At 32.6% G+C, this 10,200-nt stretch overlaps 1 protein-coding gene across 1 annotated transcript; it reads right to left on the reverse strand.

The window, feature by feature from the left end:
* Positions 1-361: 361 nt before the first annotated feature.
* LOC145011302 (alcohol dehydrogenase-like 7) lies at positions 362-2,778 on the reverse strand. Its single transcript, XM_078970001.1, has 10 exons — positions 2,727-2,778; positions 2,405-2,541; positions 2,275-2,321; positions 1,855-2,180; positions 1,659-1,741; positions 1,219-1,294; positions 1,078-1,142; positions 897-995; positions 631-795; positions 362-561 (listed from the first exon to the last, which is right to left on the reverse strand). The coding sequence occupies exons 1-10, from the start codon at positions 2,776-2,778 to the stop codon at positions 445-447; spliced, it is 1,167 nt and encodes a 388-aa protein (XP_078826127.1). The 3' UTR covers positions 362-444.
* Between the last annotated feature and the right edge of the window lie 7,422 nt (positions 2,779-10,200).

The raw sequence follows: 10,200 nt of genomic DNA on the forward strand, positions 1-10,200 counted from the left end.
TATAAGTTGTCATATTGCAATTATTAACTTCTAACTAACAAAAAATATCAATATCCGAAATTATCTGTCAAGACAATTAATAACAATAACATATTGTTAATAATTTTTAAAAAATTATTTCGGATTTGATAGATAAAAGACAAATCAATTAGCTAATATTTTTACTATTAATTGTATTTAATCCAAGCCTAAGACGGTAAGACCAAATATTTTGTTAATATTATGAAGACTGACCCGAGATCATCTCTAGTGAGAAGTACAAAAGCTTATAACTTATAAGACCTTTCTACAAGTTTTATTTTATGTGAATCTAAATCAGGCACTCACATCCAATATATATTTAAAGAGTCATGTAGACCAATTACTATTATTTAAAATATTTTAAGAGTCAAATAAAGTCACGAATTCATGAAAGAAAGGGTTCTTTGTAGCAACGAAATTTGATCATTTCTTCATCCAAATCACACACCTTAAGCTCTTCCCTTCAAGAAGCAAATCAAAAGCCTTGTTGATGTCTTCAAACTCAACCTCATGTGTCACAAATAAGTCAAGTTGTAGTTCCTAAAAAGATCAAGAAATTCATTAGTTTCTTATAAAATAAAAATATTTTTAAACATTCAAAATATTTACCTTATCCATGCAGCGTTTTATGAGAACAGGGATATCAGATTTTGGTTTTAGACCTCCAAAAAGAGAACCCATGATTGATTTTCCAGTGTGAAGTACCTCAAAAGAACTTAAAGTCAACATTGCCTCCGGTTGGTCAACTCCCAGCATAACCGTTTTCCCCCATCCCTAAAGATTACATTCATTGTTATAAAAAAAAAAAGATTCAATTAGTGGATAAAAATGTAATTTCATGTCTCACAATATAAAAATATAGAAAACAATTAGACCTTTCTAGAAGCAACATAAGCTTCATGCACTAATGAAGTCAAACCAACACATTCAAAGCAATAATCTGCACCTCCATCAGTCATCTCAATTATCACTTGCTTCAAGAAACGTTTTTTAATTTTCATTTAAGAATTTGAGATATTAATTTTAAAATGAAGCATAATGTATTAAATTAATTACCTGGCTGACAGTTTTGTCCCCAATGATACGTGGGTTCACAAAATCAGTAACTCCAAATTTCTTTCCTGTCAATAATAAAGAAATGATTAATCTTAAAAATGGGAAATTTTTATATTTTTTTAAAGAATTATAATAAGTTACCTATTTCAAATTTATCTTGGTTCACATCAACACCAATGATCCTTTTAGCTCCACATAGCCTTGCTCCCTCAGCAACCTGTAAAAAGATAATACCCATTTTACCCTCATCAATATATATGTCATATGAAAAAAAAGGGAAATTACACAATAAAAAAACATCATATTTTAGGTTTAACCATTATTACTTTATTTTTCCAATCAAACCATAAAACTTTAACACGTTTTTCCTGATTAACTATTTTGGCCTGTTAATGTCAACATTGTGAACTAAGAAAAATATTCAGCACCCTTTCTTGATTTAATTATATTGTTTTTTTTACACTTTATAAAGTTCTTTGTATGTAGTGTTTATTATGTTGGATTACAAAATTTTATTAAAGGCTTTATATGTAAGGCCCAAAAGTTTAATATTTATATAAGTTGATAAGAATCAATCATACAGCTAGCCCAATTGCACCCAGTCCAAATATAGCAACTGTACTTCCAATTTCCACATTTGCTGCTTTCCAAGCAGCACCTACCCCTGAAAAAAAAATTATTTTCATAAACTCGAGTGCTCAAATGCATAATCTTCATTTTATCACCAATCTATATCATAAATATAGTAAAAAGTGCATAAAACTAAGCAAAAATTACCAGTTGATACTCCACAACTAAAGAGGCAGGCTCTGTTTGCTGGGATTGCTGGATCAACTTTGATTACACGAGCAACTTCAACCACTGTGTACTCAGTAAAACTTGATACATGCAAGAAATGGTATAAAGTTTCTCCATTCATGTCTGTGAATCTGCTTGTTTCATCTCTACCCACCCATGGAGTACAATGGAAAGGATATTTTGAACAGAGGTTGCTTTTTTTGGACAAACAATCTGCACATTCACCACAATCCGGCAAAAACATTGGGATCACGGTGTCTCCTTCAACAACTTCATGTACTCCTTCACCAACACTCTCTACAACCCTTTAATGGAGAAAATTTGAAGGAATTTATGTTATTTGGACGAGAATTCAACAGATTTAGCATGAACAGTTTGCTAATTTTGATCGATTCTTACCCAATTGCTTCATGACCGAGTATTCTGGGGAAAATTGCAGGAGGACGCTTTAGGAGAAAACAACAATCGTTAATTAACATAAACAAAAACACTCGATTGATTTAAATTTTGATCTAAAACAACTATCTACCTCCAATTTCCAGTTGTTAATATCACTATGGCAAAGCGATGTGCATATGATTTTGATTCGAACTTCGCGAGGTTTTGGTGCAGCCACTATCACTTCCTCGATCACCAGCGGTTCCCGTGGTTTCCTAGCAATCGCAGCTGCCAAAGATACAATCATCCATTGATTCTTCAAAGAAATAAAAAATTACGACAGATGTTGCCTTCATCCATTAGGTAATTGTTTATATCTCGGGAAAACATGCAGTTTCAAATTTTCAAACAGCTTTTTTTATCGATGTAAGTTAATGGAATTAGAGTGCTGAAGCATGAGTAGAAGACCTTACCTCGGCACCTGATAGGCTTTCCGGCAGTGTTGCTAGAGCTTTTTCCGTCCATGATTTACGAGAGCTTCTGTCATTGGTATTTATAGTTGCTTGGGCCTAGTGTGTTCGTAATCTCCGCCCGGCGGGAAATGGGATTCTTTTTTATATTTACAAAATATGTTCAACTCATATTTGTTTTATTGATTTATTTATGAAATCTGATATGATATAATGTTACATTTAATATATATATATATATATATATATATATATATATATATATATATATATATATATATATATATATATATATATATATATTATTTTTAATATTTTTATAACTTTATTTAATGCATGCATAATTCTCTTGTTAAATAACACTCCCCTTTGGTATAATGCGTTCCATGAAACTTCCGTTTAGAGGCGAGCATAGAATTGGGGTGGGATGCATTTTATTTTGGTTGTACATAGCAATGCAAAAATCTAAATTTGTGCAAATGCCACTCCTCGGATGAATTGTTCAAAATTCAAGATAGTGCATCTCATCTTTTGGGTAATTGGATCATGAGTGTTCGAGCATATTTAAATTATGAACCGATCGTATTTGTATAAAACGATTTTGATCTTGGTCATGATAAATAATGAGATAAAGGGTTGGGCCCTTGTAGTTGGTCCATTAAAAATGGTCCACTAATCATAATTTTTTTATATAAGTACAAAATCATTGATAAATTGATAATTGTTATGAAATTATTCGTAACGAAATTTGTCACAATTCTATTATAATCGGTCACTAATCCGTTGCTAATACTAATATACGTAAAAAAATTAAGCCCCCTAAACAATACAGTCTATGTGGTCGTACACCCCACACATACCCGGTAAAAACCCTCACGTCCCTTGCGAGGGTCAAGGAGTAGTGTCCTTGAGTTGGTTCTACTAAGGGTTTGTTTGATGTGTAGTTGATTGGTTCGGTTAACATTTGTGGATAACTTCGTCCAATCAGCTTGTTTGATAAAGGGCTAGTTTCGTTTGACCCGATAAGCATTTGTCGACCAGCCTCGTGACTCAATCCTCCTGACTCGGTCTTTACTTGAAATGTGGTTGGCCTGATAATTTACCCTTAAATGACTTTTGTGCCCTAAAAAAGAATGTATTATTTCTTTAATGTTCCCTCTCAACGACTCTTCCTCATTTCCTTCTTCCACAAAAACTAGCTCCTACCGTCGGCCATCGGGCCTTCAAGCAATTCACTGTTGTTGACCTCCACCCATCGCCAACGCCCCCTATCATTCAGGTACTTTACTTCTACCTTATTTTTGTTTGAAATCAGTTGAAACAATCTTCAATTTTGTTGTTTTTTTCTGAAAAAAATGATGTTTCAATGTTTATGTTGGTACTTCTATGAAAATCTCGAAAAACGGATGTGTATGTTTCTATGTTAGTACTTCTCGAGAATTCATATATGTTAGTACTTCAAAGAAAGATCATCACCCTATTGGAATATTAAAGAATGCAATATATGAGTATTATATGGGTGCTCGTAGGTCCTCCTCTTGAATATTTCTCTGAAGTTGTCAATTGGGTTGTTACTCATAGATTTGAAACAAAGAAAAAGACTCTATCAGTTTGTGTTTATGTAAAAAATTCAATCAGTTTGTAAATCAATAAATTTGTAATAAGGATTAATGTAATTTAATGAGTATTTGCAAATTAGCAAAAAAAAGAAGAAGAAGAAGAAGAAGAAGAACTTATATGTCAATATTTGTGGGAATGTAAAGTATCAAGTACACTATCTAAAGGTAGTGGAAAAATCAAAACTTGATATACTTAAGTGCATATGCCTCCTAGAATCTATGTTTTACTATTATAACAATGTACTTTGAAAAAACTAAAAAGTAAAGATTACTAAGCTCGGATTCACTTCCTTGTGATCACGTACGTGCTAGTTTATTACAGGATAAAGGTTCCAAAAGAGAACCACTCTAATGTAATTAGACACATACCAAATAACAAAAGGAAGAACCCGCAAATTAAGGTTTGTATGAAAATCACCAACCCTAGGAGAGAGGTTATGATATGCAATTTATATATATTACCAATTTTAAATTTATAAACATAACCACTTGACTAATTAATTGCACTCAGGCAGTGTACCTAGTTAAACTATACGAGAGTCTAGTTAAGTCGGGTGTCGATCCCAAGAACAAAATTTTATTTTAGAAAATAACTACTAATAATTAAACCAAGAAATAACTTTATATGAGGCTTTAAAGAGTAATTCCGTTTAGTTTTGAATTCCCCATCTCCTATGGTCGATTTCTAGTGGATAAATTATATTGATTACCAGTTCATTAAATTACTAGTTATCATGGTCCGATATCTAGATTTTCCAATTTATGAATTGCCATGCAATGATCAAGCATAAGTCTATGAATCACAAATTTGATATAAGCACGGATTGGAATATTAATGATAAATCTATGAATTACCTATCCTAGATCAAGAAAAGATAACAAATTAATGGTCATAAACAACTGGATAACAAATTAATACCAAAGTAGCTAAATTTTATTTACTAACTCTGGGATTTGTTTAGTCACTAGATCTAATTATTTAATGGTCATAAAGAACTAGATAAAAAATTAATGCAATTAGAATGATCATCTACTACATAAAACTTGTATAATAAGCAATATAAGATAAAACTTCAACATGCTAGGATTTTTATTATCAAACACTAGTAAAATCAACATAAAACATCCATAAACTCAAAATCAACACATAGGATAAGGGTTCATCTTCACCAAACAGAAGTATAGGTTAATTAGCGTATAACTAAAACATAAAAAACATAAAATCAAAGCTAATTAGAGATATGGTTAAAGATAGCAAACCAAATGATTAAATGTTGTTCTCCTTCTAAATCTCTTCAATGCATAAACATCAATTCTGATCTTCCAAGGATTCTCCAGGGAGTTTAGTCGTAGATCTTAACTTAATTCCATAGCCAACTCCCCAAATTCAACCAAAAGTTCGATATATATAGTTGCCAAAAATTGGTTGCCACACTATGGGAAATAGACCTCCACGTCATGGCCCTAATTTAAAACACGTATGCCCCAAGTCACAAGAAGCTTTTGTGTCAAGAAAAATGGCCACATCATGGCCTTGAGATTGTCGCGTCGTGGCATGTAATTTGCACGACTTCATCTTTCTTCTTCTTTATTTTCAGCATAGTTCTCCAAGTATCCAACTCTTTTCAATTTCAGTTCCTTTTCCCTGAGAATATACTTTTTGGTTGCAACATACAATTTAATCATTATAAGTACCAAATATCTTTGTATTTTACCAAAATATAGCTAAACTGTATTAAAATAATGCCTAAGTATATGTATAAAATATGACAATATCAGGTTGTGATTTTTAGATTTAGAGAGTGAGAGAGACACAGATTGGATGAATTTTAAATAAAGAATAACTGGCTACAGGGTTTCCCCTACTAGTCTATGTATAGGTAGTTATTAGAATCACAGATAGATACAAATTCTAGGGTTTATCCTTATATGATTTAAAATAGCTCTATCCCTATCCTAAAGATTTAGAAATCGTCCATAATATTGATGGGTTTTCTACGCATCTTTACACTAGATTTAGGCAACAGAAGCATTCAAATATAACCCTAAGTATACATGCACCCTAGATCTACATTTTACTATTATAGCAACCTATTTTCAAAATCATGAAATTAAACTAGAAAGAAGGATAGAATTACTAACCTCTAAAGTAAAATTTTATTTACTTTTGATTCCTTTAAAGACCCTAAATTTCTTGCAATCACTTGGAAGGGATAGCACCATAAGTAGAATGTCTCTAATATGTCACACCCGAAAATCTAAAACCCTAGAAAGTTGAGGAGAAAGGAGAGAGATCGCTTGAGAAAATCAGATTCTCTAAGTGTAGGGAATATTAGGAATTAAATTATTAAGGCTATAAGGGTCTATATATACCTGTGGTAACTAGCAGATAAATCCTGATTTAGATCAATTAAATAATCAGATTTAATCATGATTCAAATGTTTACCTTATCTGTTACCTAGATTGATATTGGAGGCTCTAAGAGCTCCCTAACCATCCTCCCCATGAGGACTTCCAGAATGTTCCTTTTGCTCAACTTTTGAACAATTAACATTCAGTCCCTACACTTTTAATTAATTTCTGATTTATTCTAATTAATTCCAGTTAATTCAAATTAATTATATATTAATTTTAACAAGTTTCTAATTAATTTACCAAGCTATGATAAATTAATAAACTATTTATCTCACTCTTTTAAATCATTTTCTAGCTATTTTAGCTATTGGGGGCAACCCAAAAGGGACTTTGTTATTATTCCCAAAGTTATACCAATTTAGTCATGGCATTGGACACTTATTTCCAACAAATATGTCTTCCAAGAGGTTCTGAAATATTCCAATTAATCCCTATGATTAATTAATATTCAACCTCTTTAATTAATTAAATCCTTTTAATTAATTTATCATAATAATTTCTAATTAATTTATTAATTACTTAATAAATTAACACAATATTTTTCTCCTTTTTCCTTATGTCATTTGGGTCATGAGGCCAACCCAAAAGGCCCATGTTGTTATTAGAAATATTACAAAAACAATTAATGACATTTACACCATTTTCAATAGTCTCCCACTTATATAGGTCGTCAACTATTTTCAATCAAATATTTCACTAACAATCAATAAATAGTAGTCATTTATGCAACTACCAAACTCTTATTAGAATTCGGCCCTTAGGCAAGTGATCAATATATTCCTTTGTTCAAGATATCTATATGAACATGAGTTATGTATATGATTCAATCTCATTGGTCAACATTCTCTTTCCCAATTAACGATTTCTAGCATTAGATCTCACAACTAAATCGAACACATTAATTTAGTCAGGGCTCAGCCAAGCACGTCAGATGTTAGCACGAAATCATCGAAGGGCCTATAGATATTGCTTCCGGGTTATGATAAGGGAAAAATAAACTTTGACTAAATAGTTTTTTCTTACTCTTCTAATCATACATGGAAATACCCTTTATAAATACAAGCTACGGATAGCCTTGGAGCATACCAATGCATAGTAGAGTTTGCAAACACAACCCAATATGTATCTTCGTTTGAAGAATAAAATATATTGTCACTTAAGAATTACTTGTGAGAGTCTTTAAAACCAACATTCACTCCTGAGAATGTGACCGACTGTGGAGTTTTGAGCATAATTAAATATACTAGAAGTTGGTTCAAAACATGCAAAAGTGAAACAAAATATTTGAATTAGCAAGATTTTGAAAGAAAACTAAAACTATTTATTAAGACTCTTCAAAATAAACATTAAATTGTTACAATTCATATTGTAAAAATGTTTCATGATAACTCAATAACAACTAAATTATTACATCAAATCACTATCTAATCTCATGCCAATGGTCCTAGCATGACCATCATGTTTCTCTCTTGATAGTGGATTTATGAATGGATCAACATGATTCTCCTCAGATAATACCCAAGTCATAATGATGTCACCATCTTTAACATGATGTCGAACATAATGATACTTCCTCTGATTGTGTGTTTAATTACCATCATCCTTGGGTTCTTTAGTCAAGGCGTTTGTACCCTTGTTATCACAAAAGATATTCGTTGGTTTTTTGATGTTTGGTACTACTCCAAGATCACTAATGGAGTTCTTTGACCGTGTAGCCTCTTTTGCAGCTTCACTTGTCGTAATATATTCAGACTCCCATGTCAAATCTGTCATCGTCTCCTGTTAGAACATTTCCATGTAACAACCCCCTCCCCCATAATTAATCAATAATACACATCCCGATTGTGAGCAAGAGTTGTCTCTATCAGTATGGAAACTTGCGTTAGTGTAACTTGTCAGGGGAATATTAGGGTGATGGTGGAAAACCGGACTCCTTATGGATCGTATAATTCACTTTCCGAACTGATATTTCCACCCTATGCACGTGTTACAGGAAGTCCAACCTAAGATAATCCAAATGGATACTGGTGTATATAGGCACAAAAACACAAGCCAAATTTTCAGAGAGTTTTTTATTCGTTTTTGAAGAAAAAGAGTTGAGAAGGGTTTTTTCCACTGTCAGGATGTCTGCCCCTTGGACCCCGCAAGGGGACGCAACCACCATCACCCCCATCCTTCTGTTATACCGGCTTATGTTTCGATCTTATACATGCATACGCTCCACATTCACTAAACATATAAAATAGAGTAAAAAAATGTGTGAATGAAATTTCCTCATGAAAAATCCCAAAAAACATGCAAAATGCATGAGTTTAAGCCTATATGCAATGCGCTGTTATGAAATAAAGCTACAAAATGGGTGCATAAAATGCATCTAACAATCACGCCTACTCCAACTGCCCTGCATAAGACATCCAAAAGGTTTAGATGTTTAAGAGAGATAAGAGTAAAATCGTAATATGTATAATTATAGAATTATAGGTATATAGTATATAGTACTGGATCTACTGTGATTTTCTCCTAAGGGTTTGTCGGGTAAGCTCTGCCTAGACCATCATCCTTGTGTTATGAACGGAACACTCTAAGTAGTAATTCGGACTCGATCCTAAGAACTCTATAACGTAAATCCTTAACTTCTCTTGGTGTATCACTCTATATAGGTCTAGTCCTCGGGGGAGTCGATTAGTGCTATTGATCTGAACATCTTCTAGTCGTAGACTTTGTCCTAATTTCTTAAGTAGGCGTATTAACTATCGATCCATAAATCCTCAAGCGTTTAGATTGTCAACTATGACATCCAGGTTTGAGTGTGCGCCAGTCGGACCATAATAAAACTTAGTCGTGCATTCTAGGTCTAGTTGTGGTTCGGCCGCAATACTAACTAAACCTAGGATTCATTTTTGACCTAAAATCTTAAGTTGTGATTTGAATGGATAATCTTTTTCATACGAGGGTGTATTTATAAGAGTTTACACAACTCTTTATCTAACTAATGTTTGGTTGGGGTATTTTATTTAATCCTATCTTTGTGTACTATTAAACTACAAGGATTGGCCGGCTAAGAAAATTTGAAAGGCGGGACCATTTTGGCATATAGTTGTTCTAAAATCTAACAACCCTATCAACAAGTTTTTCCAGTCTAGACACCTCAACAAGAGTAGTTTATTCATACAGTGATTATTAATAACACTTTTATTAGGTTTGACTAATTCAGAGTTCTTATGCCCTAGGCTATAGTCGTATTTCCTAAGGAATTACCAGTTCACAATAACCTAAGGCTCTGATACAAATCCGTCACACCCTACCAAGCTGTTGGCAAAAACACCGGGCAGTGTGGCATAGAGATAATTGGATCTCGGCAAGAGGCACAATCAAACACAAATGTATAGTTTAAACATTTATTTATTATTGATTTTTGAAGTATTACACTGTTTTTGAGATA

The sequence above is a fragment of the Lactuca saligna genome, chromosome 8 (genome assembly GCF_052625555.1).
Source record: "Lactuca saligna cultivar CGN05327 chromosome 8, ASM5262555v1, whole genome shotgun sequence".
Classification (NCBI taxonomy): domain Eukaryota; kingdom Viridiplantae; phylum Streptophyta; class Magnoliopsida; order Asterales; family Asteraceae; genus Lactuca; species Lactuca saligna.

Bases quoted from the DNA above. Each gene is read 5' to 3' on its own strand.
- LOC145011302 (XM_078970001.1), bottom strand. From the start codon at position 2,778: ATGGACGGAAAAAGCTCTAGCAACACTGCCGGAAAGCCTATCAGGTGC. The intron at 2,542-2,726 runs GTAAGGTCTTCT...TATCTTTGGCAG, and splicing joins AAAGCCTATCAGGTGCCGAG to CTGCGATTGCTAGGAAACCA. The intron at 2,322-2,404 runs GTAGATAGTTGT...TTTCTCCTAAAG, and splicing joins TTAACAACTGGAAATTGGAG to CGTCCTCCTGCAATTTTCCC.